Raw genomic sequence first — 20,326 nt, 5'->3', positions numbered from 1 at the left:
GCGTCTCCAGACTCTGTCACGTCTGCCACATGTGCTCAGTGTGAACCTGCTTTCATCTGTGAAGAGCACAGGGCGCTAGTGGCGAATTTGCCAATCTTGGTGTTCTCTGGCAAATGCCACACGTCCTGCACAGTGTTGGGCTGTAAGCACAACCCCCACCTGTGGACGTCGGCCCTCATACCACCCTCATGGAGTCTGTTTCTGACCGTTTGAGCAGACACATGCACTGTTGTGGCCTGCTGGAGGTCATTTGTGCTCCTCCTGCTCCTCCTTGCACAAAGGCGGAGGTAGCGGTCCTGCTGCTGGGTTGTTGCCCTCCTACGGCCTCCTCCACGTCTCCTGATGTACTGGCCTGTCTCCTGGTAGCGCCTCCATGCTCTGGACACCACGCTGATAGACACAGCAAACCTTCTTGCCACAGCTCGCATTGATGTGCCATCCTGGATGAGCTGCACTAGCTGAGCCACTTGTGTGGGTTTGTAGACTCCGTCTCATGCTACCACAAGAGTGTAAGCACCGCCAGAATTCAAAAGTGACCAAAACATCAGCCAGGAAGCTTAGGAACTGAGAAGTGGTCTCTGGTCACCACCTGCAGAACCACTCCTTTATTGGGGGTGTCTTGCTAATTGCCTATAGTTTCCACCTGTTGTCTATTCCATTTGCACAACAGCATGTGAAATTTATTGTCAATCAGTGTTGCTTCCTATGTGGACAGTTTGATTTCACAGAAGTGTGATTGACTTGGAGTTACATTGTGTTGTTTAAGTGTTCCCTTTATTTTTTTGAGCAGTGTATATATGATGAAGAGGGTGGGGCTTAAGCTGCACCTCTGTCTCACCCCACGGCCCTGTGGAAAGAAATGTGTGTGTTTTTTGTCTATTTTAACCGCACACTTGTTGTTTGTGTACATGGATTTTATAATGTCGTATCTTTTTTCCTCAACACCACTTTCCATCAATTTGTATAGCAGACCCTAATGACAAATTGACTCTCTCTCTTTGTCTCTCTCCCCGTCTCTCTTTCTCTCTCTCCCCTGACTCTCTCTCTCTCCCTGTCTCTCTTTCTCTCGCTCCCCGTCTCTTTCTCTCTCTCCCCGTCTCTCTCTTTCTCTCCCCGTCTCTCTTTCTCTCTCTCCCCGTCTCTCTCTTTCTCTCTCTCCCGTCTCTCTTTCTCTCCCCTTCTCTCTTTCTCTCTCTCCCCTGACTCTCTCTCTCTCTCTCTCCCCCGTCTCTCTTTCTTTCTCTCCCCGTCTCTCTTTCTCTCCCCGTCTCTCTTCCTCTCTCTCCCCATGTCTCTCTCTCTCTCTCTTCCCTTGTCTCTCTCTCTCTCTCCCCTTGTCTCTCTCTCTCTCCCCTTGTCTTTCTCTCTCCCCCCTTCTCTCTCTCTCTCTCTCTCTCTCCCCCCTTCTCTCTCTCTCTCCCCCCCTTCTCTCTCTCTCCTTGTCTCTCTCTCCCCTTGTCTCTCTCCCCATGTCTCTCTCTCCCCTTGTCTCTCTCTCTCCCTGAAATACTTTTTGGTCCAGGACTAGGCTTAATATGTACAGTGCCTTGCGAAAGTATTCGGCACTCTTGAACATTGCGACCTTTTGACACATTTCAGGCTTCAAACATAAAGATATAAAACTGTATTTTTTTGTGAAGAATCAACAACAAGTGGGACACAATCATGAAGTGGAACGACATTTATTGGATATTTCAAACTTTTTTAACAAATCAAAAACTGAAAAATTGGGCGTGCAAAATTATTCAGCCCCCTTAAGTTAATACTTTGTAGCGCCACCTTTTGCTGCGATTACAGCTGTAAGTCGCTTGGGGTATGTCTCTATCAGTTTTGCACATCGAGAGACTGAAATCTTTTCCCATTCCTCCTTGCAAAACAGCTCGAGCTCAGTGAGGTTGGATGGAGAGCATTTGTGAACAGCAGTTTTCAGTTCTTTCCACAGATTCTCGATTGGATTCAGGTCTGGACTTTGACTTGGCCATTCTAACACCTGGATATGTTTATTTTTGAACCATTCCATTGTAGATTTTGCTTTATGTTTTGGATCATTGTCTTGTTGGAAGACAAATCTCCGTCCCAGTCTCAGGTTTTTTGCAGACTCCATCAGGTTTTCTTCCAGAATGGTCCTGTATTTGGCTCCATCCATCTTCCTATCAATTTTAACCATCTTCCCTGTCCCTGCTGAAGAAAAGCAGGCCCAAACCATGATGCTGCCACCACCATGTTTGACAGTGGGTATGGTGTGTTCAGGGTGATGAGCTGTGTTGCTTTTATGCCAAACATAATGTTTTGCATTGTTGCCAAAATGTTCAATTTTGGTTTCATCTGACCAGAGCACCTTCTTCCACATGTTTGGTGTGTCTCCCAGGTGGCTTGTTGCAAACTTTAAACGACACTTTTTATGGATATCTTTAAGAAATGGCTTTCTTCTTGCCACTCTTCCATAAAGGCCAGATTTGTGCAATATACGACTGATTGTTGTTCTATGGACAGAGTCTCCCACCTCAGCTGTAGATCTCTGCAGTTCATCCAGAGTGATCATGGGGCTCTTGCCTGCATCTCTGATCAGTCTTCTCCTTGTATGAGCTGAAAGTTTAGAGGGAAGGCCAGGTCTTGGTAGATTTGCAGTGGTCTGATACTCCTTCCATTTCAATATTATCGCTTGCACAGTGCTCCTTGGGATGTTTAAAGCTTGGGAAATCTTTTTGTATCCAAATCCGGCTTTAAACGTCTTCACAACAGTATCTCGGACCTGCCTGGTGTGTTCCTTGTTTTTCATGATGCTCTCTGCACTTTTAACGGACCTCTGAGACTATCACAGTGCAGGTGCATTTATACGGAGACTTGATTACACACAGGTGAATTGTATTTATCATCATTAGTCATTTAGGTCAACATTGGATCATTCAGGGATCCTCACTGAACTTCTGGAGAGAGTTTGCTGCACTGAAAGTAAAGGGGCTGAATAATTTTGCATGCCCAATTTTTCAGTTTTTGATTTGTTAAAAAAGTTTGAAATATCTAATAAATGTTGTTCCACTTCATGATTGTGTCCCACTTGTTGATTCTTCACAAAAAAATACAGTTTTATATCTTTATGTTTGAAGCCTGAAATGTGGCAAAAGGTCGCAAAGTTCAAGGGGGCCGAATACTTTCGCAAGGCACTGTAGATACCAATAACATAGAAAAAGGTAGCCTAAAACATGGGTGGACACACAGGGTGCGTGCCAATAATATCACTTTTCTCCTGAAGTGTGCACTCGTTCACTACTTCCTATACGTTTAAAAGCTTTATGAAGCTTTTTTGATCAGTAAAGGTGTAGATTTAGGTGGAGTTTTCAACATATTTCTTATACCAATAATTTCCTTTCAGTTCCATCATTCATTCCAATGACAGTTTGTTTCCAGTGAATTCTGAATGGCAGTTTGATTGGAGGTGGTTTGAATGGAGGAATATCTGTGCATTCACCTGCCACATTCACCTGTCTATTTACAGAATAATTCACTCAATAAATCAACAGCCATGAGTGGGGATGGAACGCTTACAAGTGTTATTAGTTTCTCTAAACCGAGCAGTCAACGGAGGACAAACAGTAGAGGAGTTAGCCCTTTCTATTGCATTTGAATGGCCATTGTCTGAGACCAAAATCCACCAGACAATCCGAGCAGGGGGGAGAAGAAAAGGCTGTGGCTCTTCTGTGCGTGCTCCTGTTACTCCGACCGGGCCCTCTGTCCAGGCACAGCCGGGTCCACATTTGCATGACAGGGTCCACTTGAATGTGGAGGCCAGATTCTCACTGCCTGGCATGCAAAACCAGTGGGGGACCAGTTAAAAGAGGCGCACGCGCACAGTCAACGCAGGTGTGCACCAGTAAAAAAGCCTCCCCCCTCCGCAACCCCACCCCGCCCCAACCATCTAAATGAGTGTTATGGAAATGAGCGCTGTGATTTTCTTGAGCTACCTGGACAGAGGTTGGATAGAGGGTATTGGCACGATGGTGAGGGGATGGCCAACAGTGAGTGGGGGGGAGGGGGGTGTAAGGTGATACATGGTCCTGTAGCTGAACACAAAACCAAAGTGGTGGGACACAGGAGCATTTGACAGTAGCCTCAGAGTCAGAAAGTAGCAGATTCATACAGAGACGAGAGAGAGAGAGAGAGAGAGAGAGAGGATGCCGCGGTCGTTCCTACTGAATAAGAAAAAGAAGAAACAGGGGGCATGTGGAGGATGGAGGTGGAGAGACCCAGAGCAGACAGACTGGAAAGAGGACAACAGAACAGGTCAGTTCGGGATATGTTTATTCATATTGTTCAAGAAGACAAGGATTCTTCTTATCTTCCTTCTTCTTCTACTACTGTTGTAAATAGTATCTGAGAAAATAGTAAATGTGTACAAAAAAAGGGAAAGAGAAACCACTGAACAAAAATACAAATGCAACATGTAAAGTGTTGATCCCATGTTTCATGAGCTGAAATAAAAGATCCCAGAAATGTTCCATACACACAAAAAGCTTATTTCTCTCAAATGTTTTGGAACAAATGTGTTTACATCCCTGTTAATGAGCATTTCTTCTTCGCCAACATAATCCATCCACCTGACAGGTGTGGCATATCAATAAGCTGAATAAATAGCATGATCGTTATACAGGTCACCTTGTTCTGGGACAATAAAAGACCACTCTAATATGTGCCGTTTTGTCACACAACACAATGCCACAGATGTCTAAATTTTAGGAATTCCGGTGTGTTGGAGCATCGTTATTTTGTTCGATCATTACTGTATTTAGTACAACATATAATTTTTGTCCAAGAAACCCTAATAATATTATTTTATACAGACAATCCATATTTGCATTTAGTTTGAGTTGTATTGTTGTCATTTGTAGGGAAGTTACAGTTTGTTTTTATCAGAGGACAGAATATTATTGAATAGCCTCACAGGCAGTTTGATACTGGTGTTGCCTCATAGGTTGGTCATTTGTTATGGATGTCTATGCGTGTTTTGAGTGTGTGTCTCTTACCTTTTCAGTGTGTGAGAAGGCTGAGGTGCAGTCTACAACAGTCACCTGCCCTGACTTCCCTAAACCTGTGGTTCTGCCTGAGCCAGCAACCCCCTCTTCAGTATCAGGACTAGTACCAGGACCATTACCAGGGGAAGGACCAGAGGTCGGGCCAGACAGGGGCCAAGATTGGTCCAATCTCCTGTCCCGGACCATGGGCCAGCACCAGGGTCATTTCTACCACCCTGCTACACTGGCATCCCGAGCCAAGGTAAACTTCCACTGTATTTCTATGAGACATTGGTGTCTATGAGATGTCTGTTGGTTGCTGTGAAACACAGTTATGTATAGGTAGATAGTCTCGGAATGCCATCCTTCCAAGTCATGTTCATCACTCAGAGGAAACCTGGAAAACTTAGTGATATGCTGTTAAAGGAGGTTCACAACTCATGAAAAACCATATTTGACTGAATGTGTCCTAGAGTCCCTTATGAAAGAGCTGACAGTAAATTGAAGCAGTGTCTGTGTCTTAACCTCCCTTCTCTCACTCAGCCCCGCCCCCGTGTACCTCCCGGCTCGGGTGACTTCCTGTGTTCGGTGTGTCACAAGGTGTTTCCCCTGCAGCGCATGTTGACGCGTCACCTCAAGTGCCACAGCATGGTGAAGAGACACCCCTGCCGCTACTGTGGCAAGGGCTTCAACGACACCTTCGACCTCAAGAGGCACATGCGCACACACACAGGTGAGGTGTGAAAACACAGACACACACTGCTCAGTCTTAACCCCCCCCCCCCACACAAACACACTCTCCTCACCCTCTCTCCCCTCCCACCAGGTATCCGTCCGTACCGTTGTGAGCTATGTGACAAGGCCTTCACACAGCGCTGCTCCCTTGAATCCCACCTGAGGAAGATCCATGGCGTGCGCCAGCAGTACGCCTACCGCCAGCGCCGCTCCAAGATCTTTGTGTGCGAGGACTGTGGCTACACGTCCAACCGTCCAGAAGAGTACTTCCTCCACGTGCGCCAGTGCCACCCAGGCAGCCCCGCCCTGCGGCGCTACTACCGTCGCCAGGCACACGAGGGCACCAACAACGTGCCCACCGAACACAAACTCAGTCCCTTCTTGATGTATCCCACTGGGTACTATGTGGGTTGATTTAAACTCCTGGGTGAAGATTCGCTAATAACATTCAAGTGTGCTATTCGGTTTCTGCCTTAGTCAATTCCTTCGTTGTAACCTTGCCACAGAGCAGAAACAGGCTAGTATCAACGCTAACACATCAATTTTACAGTAAGGTGAATGGACAATATGTTTGGGGTTATTCCCCACCCAGTCAGTGCCTGGCCAGAAGGCCAAAATAACATTGAAAATCATCAGCATTGGTGTGGCTATTTTAAAAACACCGCCCCCTGGTGTCCACTTTAGGTAATGCAGAGAGATTAAGGAGAGGGTGTGTCTGGTCAATAGTCAACTACGGTCAATGTTGATTAAAGGTATGTTTTTGTGGATTGGTGACTTATCGATGTGTCCTTCAAAATAAATTGTATCCCTGGCACACATGCCTGTCCCTCCTCTCCTTGCCACCCATCCTCCCACCTGTACAGTTACAATCATCCCATGTTATATTGACTTGCATGGGGTATTGCTGCCGCATGTTTGACGTTTCATTATGATATTGTGTTTTAAAGATGTGCTGCATAAAATACCAAATAAATGTTCCAATCTCAGGATAATTCCTTTTAATCCTAATTCCAATAAGAGGAATGTGCTACTGTATAATACTGTATATTACCAGGGCTGTGTTCAGGAGGGTGCAACATTACAGACCCATCAGAAATACCTAGTATAGAACAATGATTGCCTATCAGCTTTCTATCTGAATGTTATGCGACGTTACCAGGGCTATGTTCAGTGAGGTGAAACGTTCAAAATGTTTAAAATATGTTGAACATATATGTCCAGTAGAATTGGGAATCACTAACTGTTTATCTGTAACATTTCACCTCACTGAACACAGCCCTGTTAACAGAGATGGTCACCTTGGACGTGAAGTTCCACTTGGGTCATGTCCCTAAGAAAGCGCACTACTATAGACCGAGGCCCATAAGGATATAGTTAAAAGTAGTGCACTATATAGGTAATAGGGTGCCATTTGGGACACATTGTATTAAACCATTTATTTTTTTTGCTTTAACTAGGCAAGTCAGTTAAAAATATATATTTTAATCGTATTTACCATGACGGTCTACCCTGTATAGAGCCACATAATTAGAATTGACTTCTGGCAACAGCCCTCCATTGTGCTACCTTGTCTCATCACAAAAGCAATAAATGGAAATGATAGCTGCACCCCTCTAGGTTTTAGAACTACGGTGTGAGCCAATCTCATGGTGCTCTATAGCTTGGCCTTTCTACACTATAAAAATCTCATTCAATAGTATTTGCTTTCTGCAATATTCTAAAGCAGGGTACGAGAGAGGTGCAGTCTATGTAAACAAGAGCCTAAAGGATTTTAGTGTTTGCTTATCATTGTATGTCAACCATATTTCTCTGATGTGCAGCCAGCTAAGAGATTGTAGTTTAGGCACATATTTACTTATTGCAACACAGATCAGGGAAAAATTGTAACATTTGTACTCTAGAAGATCGAGCCAGTAAGCCATAACAGTTACTAAATACTATAACAAGTTAGTTCAATATTGTGAGTTAGGAATGAGAAGTCTGAGTGAATCATTAATCCAATATGGGATTTAGGGAACAAAACAAAAATCTTTGTTATTGGACAAGTTCAGGTAGTTCATCCCATTTGGTGCATAGTGAACATGACCCAGGAAATTAATGTACAAATAGGAGACTTTTCTGGGGGCTTGGGAGGGAATAAAATCAAATCTAACTGTCACAACTGCAACTTTTTAGATTTACCATCACAGCCATAATGTTTATGATCAATTAATTATTCATCACAATCAGCTGAGTACCTTTTATTCTACAATACATCTGGATATTATAGTTTACAGTACATCTAAGGTAACATAACATTCAAAAGTGTTCAGAGTCTTCTCATGCTGGTGAGTTGAATGTGACACCAGCACATCAGTCGTCTGCAGAGTAAAAGATCTGGACAAGAAATGAGAAGCCTTTCACTCCCTGCCAGCTGGGTTGTCAAGCCACTTTTGTGGAAGATCATTGGTCAGAAGATCAAGAGCATGGGCTCTTAGTCTTGCTTAGCCAATGGGAAGGTGCGTTTAATTCTGGAGTAAGGTCCAAGCGAATCACAAAACACAAAGTCCCAGAGCACCCGTGTCCATGAGTCATGCTGTGGTAAATCATCATAGAACTCTGGAGCCATCTGTTTCACCTGGACAAAAGAGAGAGAAAGTTATTTTTCATTACAATGTGAAGGGATGAGAGTAAATAGCACAGCAATGAGAACTCACACAGAGGATGATAATCAATGGATCCATTAGTGTACAGACAAGTACACAGCCAATATTCACAAAGCATTTCAGTAAGTTCTGATTTGGCCTTTTAGATGATAACAAAAAATAAGATTACATGGACGGGAAAGGGGCTGATCCTAGATCAGCACTCCTTCTCGATGAATACTGGCCCCGTATCTATGGCTAGTCTGTCTACTGAGGCGGGGGGGAAAAAAAAAACTACACCTCACTGATTAGCTGGGCCTGGCTCCCAAGTGGGTGGGCCCACAGGTGGCTGCGCTCCTGCCCAGTTATGTGAAATCTATAGATTAGGGCCTAAATTAATGCATTACCATGGACTGATTTCCTTCTATGAACTAACACAGTAAAATCTTTGAAATTGTTGCATGATGCAGTTACATTTTTCTTCAGTATATCTTTATATCATGACCCCAGGTAGAAGGGCCTAAACAAAGCTTACTCAGAGTGTGGGATACATGTTTTTTTTTAAGGCCATCTGTACAAAGACCTAGTATACAAATTAAATTTGATTAGCTTGACCAGTGGGAGAGACTAGGGCATTTCAAGATGCTAATATTTTGAGGAAAAGTGAGACTGAAACAAAGTGTCAAACATCCCTGTACCCATAGTAACAAAAGTAATAAATGGGGTAAAACATAACAGGAGAACATTGTTCAAACACATTACCGCTTGTGTCCTGTCAGTTGTTTAATTTATGTATGAGCCACATGCCTGTAACCAGAAAACTAAAAATGTCCACTCCTAACAAGAATGAAATTCAAAACTTTAACAATCCTAAAATGTGGTATAAGCTGTCAAACTACGTCAAGTCAGGATAGAACTAGACCAACCAGATCATCTTTCATAAGAAGGCTTACGTCACCCTGTCATTCTAGCATCTGTCTGCCTTTGTCTTGTCTAACTGTCATAACAGGACCGTCTGACAAGTAGGCCTACAAGTTATTAAACCATGTTCACATTGGCAGTTTCAAGTGACTCAAATAAAATAATTGCCTAGCCGATCGTTCATTTTCTGAACAGCCAGAAATCACATGGAATCTGATCAATTTCAAACCCTCTAGCTTGTTAATTGTTTACAAAACAAATTTGTGAATGTGCTACAACAAATTTGTGAATGTGCTAAAGAGTGCTAAAGAGCTAGCTTGTTGACTGCCTTGGCTAGCCAATAAGGACTTGTTTTGAAAGTTGGATCATCTTATCCTTTGAAGCTGTAAAAGGGTTCTTACGATATGATTTTGAACATTCAGAGCAACGTCAATGGCTGGCATTGTTCACCTTAACTTCTGGGTGATATGAAGCACAAGCACCAATCAGCCTACACCCCAGTGCACACATCCCATCACTACCATGACTGGAGTAGCCATGGCAGAAAATGACTGCTGTCTGAAAACACAAATACCCTTGTCACTTGTAACTTTGTTTGGACAGTCAGTATTCCAAAAGGTATTTGAAAAAGAGCATTACGTTCTGCAGTGTGAACAAGGCTTTAGATACTGTATTGACAGAATAGGAACACCACTATGGCCAGGTGGCAAAACATAGGGGTGGGCCTGCAGCATTCCTCCACAGTTTATGACTGAAACTCATATCTAGAGGCTTGTTGTGAGGCATCATGGGATTTGTTCCATAACTGAGGTTTTATAACATTTTATTTTGCTTGAAAAGATAAGTCACTTTGTACTTTAGGTGAACTATTTGTTTCCATTGCATTTTATAACCAAAAGTCAAAGCAATGTGAAAGATTGTCAGTCTGAAAGATAGTGAAGCTCAATGACTTGGTTCAAAATGTTTATTTTACTGTTATTAGCACAGCTGCTGGCAGTGGCTAGGTAAACAAGCCTTAAGCGTGGATTGCAGTCTCTCCTTGTCCACAGACTGCTTTCAAGGTAAGTATACAAATAAGTAACTTGGAGATATTGTCCCTGCACTGCTGAGGACTATATTTGTCCACACATACAGGAGTAATAAAGGCCTCCCAAATAAAAGCATTTCTTATTTACTCTGATTTTTCAGGGGTGCTGCAGCACCCTCAGTACCACTACTTTCTGCCACTATGCTAGGTGAGATGGTTTATTTCAAAAGACTTTCATCACAACCATAACTGCTTTATTGCTCCTTATACCTTATGATCCTGTGATATAGTAAAAGTTGTTAGCTTACAGTCTCTACAAAGACCGAGGTTCTCATTAACTGTTGTTTTGGGTGTCACCAGTCCTCCCTAATGACTGCTGTACACAAACGATACAGACCTTAGCTCCTATTCATAGTGTTAGCCAAACACACACACAGCTAATTGCTCAGCATTGTGCTTCCACCCATAACAGCAGTCAAGATGTAGCAATCCATGTGTTCTGTTTCACCACACCACTGTAGTAACTTTTTCAGTATCCATTGTCCCTTTGATGTCAGTCCGTCAGCATTGCCCTTTGTCAGTGCTGATCTGGGATCAGTTTAGCTTTATAGATCATATAAATAAGATTATATGGACAGGTGACTTACTCAGAGTCTGAGACACTAGGAATATGGGCCTTGAATCTTTCACAATTGTCAGTGGAATGCCAGCAAGGTTTAAAGTTGAATGCCACGTGACTGGTGTGATTCAGCGATCATTAGGGCCAGGGGTTTGCACCAAACGGAATGATACCGAGGGCACATTAGTCAACAGAAAACTGTTGCTACATTTCACCATTGATATCCTACACAAGTTCACATCCTATAATCACAATTCACATCCAATCCAGGGTTACTTTGAAATCAATTTAAATACTTTATCTGTGCCCATTTGATGTGGTCTGGCATATTAAACAAATAGAAAAAAAGTCAATCCCTGCCCATCTGGCACTCCGGGCAGACTCAAGCAAACACTCAAAGTAACGAAAGATTAAGTATTTGAACCAAGTCTATTTAATGTCTTACAATCACCTTCATCCTAAACAAACAGTTTATCCTTCATGAAAAGTGAGTTACCTGAGGGAGCCGGCTGCCGGGGATGCTGGGAAAGTCATGGTGCTCCATGTGGTATCCCACATTAAAGGTGATATAGTTCAGCGGCCCGTAGTACGAGTACGTCTCGATCCCGCTCAGGTACATATAGTGTTCGGCGATAAAATGCCCCGAGATCGGGTGCAGTCCCATACACAACAGCGAACCTGCTATCAGGTAGACCAGAGGCTTAAGCCCCCAGAGGTACACTATGAAAGCATTGAATGCTAGCTGCACCATTAAATTCAACAGCTCGAGCCTGCCTACAGGTTTAGGGTTGACCACCAGGGGACGAAACGCGTAGAATAGCGGCTGCAGGAAGAGCCACAGGATCTTGCGTGCGGGGGAGCTGAAGAGACAAGCCTCCAGGTGGGTCGGGACATCCACGTCGAGTCCATGGCCACCCAGGTAACGGTGATGGTCCACATGGTACTTCTTGAAGCTGATGGAGTATGGCACGCCAATTGGTAGGTTGGCGAAGATGCCAAAGAGGCGGTTGCACATGGCATCCTTATTTCCAAAGGCCACATTGTGCGAGATGTCGTGGATGGCGAGCGTGAGGGAGTGGTTGATGCAACCGCCGAACATGTAGGCCCAGAAGATGAGCCACTTCCAGCTGAGGTCGCGTACCAGGAAGCAGCAGAGCACCTGGGTTAGGACCATGGCTGTCACCACCCACTTGAGCTGGGGGTCAGGGCCCATCAAGGACTTGATCTCCGGGTGCTTGGCTGTGGAGTGGGAGGAAAGGAGGGGGTGAGGAAAAAAACAAAAACAAATTGAGGTACAGTATTACTTTTACACTGGTCTCTCGTGACAGACAATATTATAATGCAGCTGATTTCAGAAGATGATGTGGCAGATATAAATAGTTATTGATTCCTTATTTAGAGTGTTATGACATCCAAACAGGGCTGTTCAATTCCTGTCCTGGAAAGCCAAAACACTTCTGGTTTGTTTCTACCCGTCAGTTAATTGCACTCACCTGGTTTCTAGGACCAGAAATTAGTCCCTTATAAGAAAAGAATGAAAACCAGATGTGCTTTGCCCCACCAGGGCACCAAAGTTGTGTACGCCAAGGAACTTGTCACAAACTTAAATGGTCCACTCAGAGAGTGTGGTGAAGGCACAATAGCGCCTCTTCAACTTCAGGAGGCTGAAAATTGGGCTTGTCACCTAAACCCCTGACAAACTTCTACAGATGGACAATCAAGAGCGTCCTGTCAGGCTGTATCACAGCATGGTACGGTAACCGCAAGGCTCTCCAGAGGGTGGTGTGGTCTGCACAACGCATCACTGGGGGCAAACTACCTGCCCTCCATGACACTTACAGCACCCAATGTTACAGGAAGGCCAAAAAGATCAAGGACGTCAACCACCTGAGCCACTGCCTGTTCCCCCCGCTACCATCCAGAAGGCGAGGTCAGTACAGGTGCATCAAAGCTGGGACCGAGAGACAGAAGCTGTTTTTCAACCTCAAGGCCATCAGACTGCTACCTACATTGAGACCCAATTTCTGGCCACTTAAATAGATCACTTGTCACTTTATACAATGCCACTCTAATAATGTTTAGATATTACATTACTCATGTATATACTGTATTTTATACCATCTATTGCACCTTGCCTATGCCGCTCGGCCATCGCTCATACATATACTCGACCGATTATGATTTTCCAACACTGATACCGATTATTGGAGGACCAAAAAAGCAGATACCGATTAATCTGACAATTTTTTAAATATATTTGTAATAATGACAATTACAGCAATACTGAAATAACACTTATTTTAACTAAATATAATACAAATAAATCTAGTCTCATAAATAAACATGTTCAATTTGGTTTTAATAATGCAAAAAAGTGTGGAGAAGAAAGTAAAAGTGCAATATGCCATGTAAAAAAGCTAATGTTTATATTCTTTGCTCAGAACATATGAAAGCTGGTGGTTCCTTTTAACATAACTTCTTAACTGGGAATTTTGAAGACTAAGTTGTTATTAGGACCATTTCTCTCTATACCATTTGTATTTCATATACCTTTGACTATTGGATGTTCTCATAGCCACTATAGTATTGCCAGCCTAATCTCGGGAGTTGATAGGCTTGAAGTCATAAACAGAGCTGTGCTTCAAGCATTGCGAAGAGTTGCTGGCAAACGCAGGAAAGTGCTGTTTGAATGAATGCTTACGAGCCTGCTGCTGCCTACCACCACTCAGTCAGACTTAACTATAATAAACACACAGAAATACGAGCCTTAGTTTCTGAATTTGACCATTATTAATGACCTATCATTTCAAAAACAAACCACTTATTCTTTCAGTGAAATACAGAACCGTTCCATATTTTATCAAACGGGTGGCATCCAGAAGTATAAATATTGCTGTTACATTGCACAACATTCAATGTTGTGTCATAATTCTGTAAAATTCTAGAAAATTAATTATGGTCTTTGTTAGGAAGAAATGGTCTTCATAGTTTGCAACCAGCCAGGCGGCCCAAACTGCTGTATATATCCAGAAGAGAATTGACAATTTCCCTAGTTAATATTGCCAGTTAACATGAATTTATTTGAACTTAATATGCAGGTTAAAAAAAACAAAAAAACTTGTGTATTGATTTTAAGAATGGCATTGATGTTTATGGTCAGGTACGTTGGTGCAACAGTTCTTTTTTAGCGAATGCGCTTGTTAAAAAAAAAACCCCGTTTCGGCAAAGTAGGCTGTGATTCGATGATAAAGTAACAGGCAATGCATTGATTATTTGCAACACAGGAGCTAGTTAAACTAGTAATATCAACCATGTGTAGTTAACTAGTGATTATGTTAAGATAAAAAAAACTATCAATAAGATGAGTTTAATGCTAGCTAGCAACTTACCTTGGCTCCTTGCTGCACTCACGTAACAGGTGGTCAGCCTGCCACACAGTGTCGCCGTGGAGTGCAACGTAATCAGCGCACAAAAATGCTGATTACCGGTTATGAAAACTTGAAATCGGCCCCAATTAAATGGGCCATACAGAAGAATAGGTCGACCTCTAATACTTCGATATACATATTCACCCCTTTAGATGTGTGTAATTAGGGAATTGTTGGATATTACTGCACTGCCGGAACAAGAAGCACAAGCATTTTGCAACACTCGCATTAACATCTGCTAACCGTGTGTGTGACAAATAAAATTTGATTTGGATATTGAACAGCCCTTTGACTCCTGGCTGTCCCCAGTCCACCTGGTTGTGCTGCTGCTCCAGTTTCAACTGTTCTGTCTGCGGCAATGAAACCCTGACCTGTTCACCGGACGTGTTACCCTATCCCGGACCTGCTGTTTTCAACTCTCCCTACTGCCTCGACCTCTCATTGCTTGTCTATGAAAAGCAAACTGACATTTACTCCTGAGGTGCTGACCTGTTGCACTCGCTACAACCACTGATTATTATTTGACCCTGCTGGTCATCGATGAACCTTTCAACATCTTGAAGAACAATCTGGCCTTAAATGGCCATGTACTCTTAGAATCTCCACCCGGCACAGCCTGAAGAGGACTGGCCACCCCTCAGAGCCTGGTTCCTCTCTAAGTTTCTGCATTTCTAAGGAGTTTTTCCTAGCCACTGTGCTTCTACATCGCTTGCTGTTTGGGGTTTTAGGCTGGGTTTCTGTATAAGCACTTTGTGACAACTGTTGATGTATTTATGAAGCCCTTTTTACAAATACATTTTATTGGAGGTTTAAATAGTGTATTTAAAAATCAGTAATCTCAGACACACTGGCCAACAGAATCATACAATGACTTACATCTGTCCATTGGGATAAACTCAAATCAAAATTATGGGACTGCAATTTAGGAAATAAACTTAAAGCTAACTAATAGTATGAATATTTGTCTGTAGCGCCTCAGAGCAAGATGGCCACAATCATGCAAATAAAGAAGCTCCCATTCAAAAGTAGGATCTGCATTTCCTCACCTTGAACCCAAGTTTCCCACTACTTAGCAAGGAAAACTTGTCTTACCTGTCAAACAGGTGGTTAGGTTACACCAGTTTCGGTCTTGGTTATATCCTGTGCCTCTAAGACAATATTTACTAGGCTATAGATAAACAGAAGGAATACACGAGTAGTAGGATGTCATGTCCCAAGATATCAAAATACCTGATAACCTATACTTTATCAGTCAAGTGGTCATTGATGTAGGATGTGAATGATGATGATCACTCGTCATCATTGCATGGGAACGGCATCTTTCTGGTGGTACAACATGATCAGGCTTCATTGAATTAAGAGTAAATCAGTGAAAACATGCATAACCAAATGGTTAAAGAAAAAGTGATTAATTAAAAGTTAGAGACTATGTAAAGTCTTATCCATATTGTGAAATGTATATAGCCTAGTTAGACTATATGGCTAAGCCTAAGGAAGCATCTGTTGGATTTTACAGGAGTAAACAAGCATTTATGCCATTCGACAAGACAACAAAATTACATTCCTTTGGCCAATGTATTTTTGAGCAGTCGACGATTGATACGGACGTCAGAGAATGGGCTGCTTACCTAATATCTGCTTCCTCCGACTACAGTGCGGTTGCTCCGTATATACCCACTCGAAGTCATCCCTCGTTACCGTGTTCCCCATCTCTTGCTCACGGTAGGACTATCTGCCAGTTCCCCGAGCTCTTATCACAAAAAAACGGAGTAGAGACACACAGTCCGCCTGTACAAAAAGGCGAGGGAAAATGAAGAGGAAAGATCCAAGTTGCTCGTACCAAACACCCCCGTCCACAGGTAGGCTATAAGGTCATACAGATAGACTGCGGCACGCCTAATTAAGTGGGCGCACTTTCACGACAGTTGGTTAAACAGGTAAATGCCAAAATAGTGGAAACATTTGAGTAAATGAGGGATACAAAGTATATTGAAAGCAGGTGCTTCCAAACAGGTGTGGTTCCTGAGTTAATTAAGAAATTAACATCTCATCATGCTTAGGGTCATGTATATAATGCTGGGAAGGCCATTATTTTGGCTACCATGGCTTTGCTGCCATAGGATGACAATTCACCCAATCCCAGGGCATTAGTGGTCACTGAATGGTTTGATGAGCATGGAAATGATATAAACCATATGCCATGGCCGTCTCAGATCTCAACTCAGTTGAACAATTAAGGGAGATTCCGGAGTGGCACCTGAGACAGCATTTTCCACCACCATCAACAAACAACCAAATGATGGAATTGTTCGTGGAGGAAGGGTGTCCAATCCCTCCAATAGAGTTCCAGACACTTATAGAATCAATGCCAAGGTGTATTGAAGCTGTTCTTGCTCGTGGTGGCCCAACGCCCTATTAAGACACTTGGTGTTTCCTTAATTTAGTCAGTTACCTGTATATCAACACGTGTTATTCGAACCAGTTCGTTTGGCACATAACTTTTAATTACTATCTTCTTCTTCTATGAGTTTTGACGGCGGTTGGCATCTAATTTGTTGCATTACTGCCACCTACTAGACTTGAGTACAACTCCCTAATACTTTGCTTGAAAAATAATGTATAATAAATGTACTAAGTAAATATGTTACCATCTAACACTACACTCACTAATTTCAAAATTCTATGAAATAAAATTAACTCCTCTAATTAAATGTATTTATTCCTACCTCATGCCATCATCCTGAAAGGGTGGGACATCACCACTTAACAAACCCTGTAACTCTTCTGATGTCAAGTCTCACACACCCAAATACCTCTGCAGCTGCCACCACAATCTCAATTTTCTGAGACTTCTGATCCATCCCTGCAGTACAATTGATAACCATTAATATAAATGCTAAAAATCCAATCTTACTGAAACTTATATCACTTTTTGGCCTATCGCTCTGTACTGGTATGTCTCTACTACTCTCACCACTCCTCCCCGTTAACCCGTAATCTTCCTCTACTTTCTTCACTGCCTCAGCATATGACAGCTTCTGCTCTACTCTAACCCCGTAAACCTCAATCTGCCTCTCTCGCACGAGACATTTCTGATCTCCAGCTCCATGGGCACCCCTACAATTAACACATACCACTAGAAGTTGTTCGATTAATTGGCATGGCCGATTAATTGGGGCCAATTTCAAGTTTTCAATCGGTAATCGGCATTTTTGTACGCCAATTATGGCCCGATTACATTGCATTCCATGAGGAAACTGCGTGGCAGGCTGACCACCTGTAACGCGAGTGCAGCAAGGAGCCAAGGTAAATTGCTAGCTAGCATTAAACTTATCTTATGAAAAAACAATCAATCTTAACATAATCACTAGTTAAATACACATGGTTGACGATATTACTAGTTTAACTAACTTGTCCTGCGTTGCAAGTAATCAATGCGGTGCCTGTTAATTTATCATCGAATCACAGCCTAATTTGCTGAACGGGTGATGATTTAACAAAAGCTCAATCGTTGCATGAATGTACCTGACCATAAATATCAATGCTTTCTTAAAATCAATACACAGAAGTATTTTTTTTTAAACCAGCATATTTAGTTAAAATAAATTCATGTTAGCAGGCAATATTAACTAGGGAAATTATGTCACTTCTCTTGCGTTCATTGCATGCAGAGTCAGGGTATATGCAACAGTTTGGGCCGTCTGGCTCGTTGCAAATTAATTTGCCAGAATTTTAAATAATTATGACAACATTGAAGGTTGTGAAATGTAACAGCAATATTTAGACTTATGGATGCCACCCGTTTGATAAAATACGGAACGGTTCCGTATTTCACTGAAAGAATAAGCGTTTTGTTTTTGAAATTATAGTTTCCGCATTTGACCATATCAATGACCTAAGGCTCGTATTTCTGTGTGTTTATTATATTAGAATTAGTTCTGATTTGATATTTAATAGAGCAGTCTGACTGAGTGGTGGTAGGCAGCAGCAGGCTCGTAAGCATTCATTCAAACAGCACTTTCCTGCGTTTGCCAGCAACTCTTCGCAATGCTTCAAGCACAGCGCTGTTTATGACTTCAAGCCTATCAACTCCTGAGATTAGGCTGGCAATACTATAGTGGCTATAAGAACATCCAATAGTCAAAGGTATATGAAATACAAATGGTATAGAGAGAAATAGTCTTACAAATTCCTATAATAACTACAACCTAAAACTTCTTAACTGGGAATATTGAAGACGATGTTTAAAAGGAACCACCAGATTTCATATGTTCTCATGTTCTGAGCAAGGAAATTAAACGTTAGCTTTTTTACATGACATATATTGCACTTTTACTTTCTTCTCCACACTGTTTTTGCATTATTAAACCAAATTGTTTCATTATTATTTTTTGACTAAATTGATTTTATTTATTTATTAAGTTAAAATAAAAATGTTAATTCAGTATTGTTGTAATTGTCATTATTACAAATATATATATGTATATATATATATATATATATAAAAAAATTGGCCGATAAATCTGTATTGGCTTTTTTTGGTCCTCCAATAATCGGTATCGGTGGTGAAAAATCATAAACGGTCGACCTCTACATTCCACTACTTTCCCCAATACTACACATTCCTTTGTCTCATGCCCTTCTGTACGTTTCTCACACATTGGACCCCCCCTCTTACACACTGCTGCCACATGCCCATAAGCTTGACAACTGTAACATCGTAATGTATTCGGGACATACACTTGTATAGGATAACATATATCCTAACTTCACTTTGTCGGGCAAAGACTCAACTTCAAAACTCAACAGAACAGACAATGGCTCTTCTGTTTCCCCACTCTTGCCACCCTGTCTGCGTCGCATCAAATGACGAGCATCACATACACCGGGAATCTTTCCTCTCAGCTGATCAACTTTTATATTTACTGCTACCCAAGTTATTACCCCTTTCATTGGTGCCCTTATCTTGAGAACAAAACAAGTCACTTTTCTTGCCCCCATTCATTTTACTACGAGCGCCTTCTCCCTCTGCCCAACAGAAACACTAACAATTATCATTAGACCTCTTCTGGTTACCCTCATCGATTCCACATGACCCAACTCTTTTTTTCACCCACCATGAAACCACAAATGGATCAGCCAAAAAGCAAGCGTCCACTTTTAACAATAAACTTCAGTCCTACTGTCACAGACTCTTCTTTTTCCTGATCCTCGGTACATACCTCGGTTTCCGATGACTTCACCACACCCACCACCTCCGATACTTCACCCTCATTCACTTCCTTTTCTCCTCCTGTTTTCAGCTCCATCTGCTTACATTTTCTACCATTCTTCTTCAACAAACCATCTCCCTTTTTTCCACCATTTTTATCCGACTCAAGCTCACCCTCTTCTTCCCTCTCTCTCTTAGACCTCTCACCCTCTTCTTCCCTCTCTCTCTTAGACCTCTCACCCTCTTCTTCCCTCTCTCTCTTAGACCTCTCACCCTCTTCTTCCCTCTCTCTCTTAGACCTCTCACCCTCTTCTTCCCTCTCTCTCTTAGACCTCTGACCCTCTTCTTCCCTCTCTCTCTTAGACCTCTCACCCTCTTCTTCCCTCTCTCTCTTAGACCTCTCACCCTCTTCTTCCCTCTCTCTCTTAGACCTCTCACCCTCTTCTTCCCTCTCTCTCTTAGACCTCTCACCCTCTTCTTCCCTCTCTCTCTTAGACCTCTCTCCCTCTTCTTCCCTCTCTCTCTTAGACCTCTCTCCCTCTTCTTCCATCTCTCTCTTAGACCTCTCACCCTCTTCTTCCCTCTCTCTCTTAGACCTCTCACCCTCTTCTTCCCTCTCTCTCTTAGACCTCTCACCCTCTTCTTCCCTCTCTCTCTTAGACCTCTCACCCTCTTCTTCCCTCTCTCTCTTAGACCTCTCACCCTCTTCTTCCCTCTCTCTCTTAGACCTCTCACCCTCTTCTTCCCTCTC

The 20,326-nt window shown here is 42.5% G+C and overlaps 2 protein-coding genes across 2 annotated transcripts; one reads left to right on the top strand and one right to left on the bottom strand.

Annotated features, from left to right (window-relative positions):
- Positions 1-4,121: 4,121 nt before the first annotated feature.
- LOC135549234 (putative transcription factor Ovo-like 1) lies at positions 4,122-6,721 on the top strand. The gene is made up of 4 exons (XM_064979257.1): positions 4,122-4,281; positions 5,030-5,271; positions 5,553-5,742; positions 5,836-6,721. The coding sequence occupies exons 1-4, from the start codon at positions 4,173-4,175 to the stop codon at positions 6,156-6,158; spliced, it is 864 nt and encodes a 287-aa protein (XP_064835329.1). The 5' UTR covers positions 4,122-4,172; the 3' UTR covers positions 6,159-6,721.
- A 1,248-nt stretch (positions 6,722-7,969) lies between these two features.
- LOC135550931 (sphingolipid delta(4)-desaturase/C4-monooxygenase DES2-like) lies at positions 7,970-16,287 on the bottom strand. Its single transcript, XM_064982183.1, has 3 exons — positions 15,992-16,287; positions 11,432-12,174; positions 7,970-8,361 (listed from the first exon to the last, which is right to left on the bottom strand). The coding sequence occupies exons 1-3, from the start codon at positions 16,071-16,073 to the stop codon at positions 8,218-8,220; spliced, it is 969 nt and encodes a 322-aa protein (XP_064838255.1). The 5' UTR covers positions 16,074-16,287; the 3' UTR covers positions 7,970-8,217.
- Positions 16,288-20,326: the final 4,039 nt, after the last annotated feature.

This window comes from Oncorhynchus masou, chromosome 12, assembly GCF_036934945.1.
Source record: "Oncorhynchus masou masou isolate Uvic2021 chromosome 12, UVic_Omas_1.1, whole genome shotgun sequence".
NCBI classification, from domain to species: domain Eukaryota; kingdom Metazoa; phylum Chordata; class Actinopteri; order Salmoniformes; family Salmonidae; genus Oncorhynchus; species Oncorhynchus masou.
The sequence above is the reverse complement of the archived record's forward strand: the minus strand, read 5'-3'. Positions and strand labels throughout refer to the sequence as shown.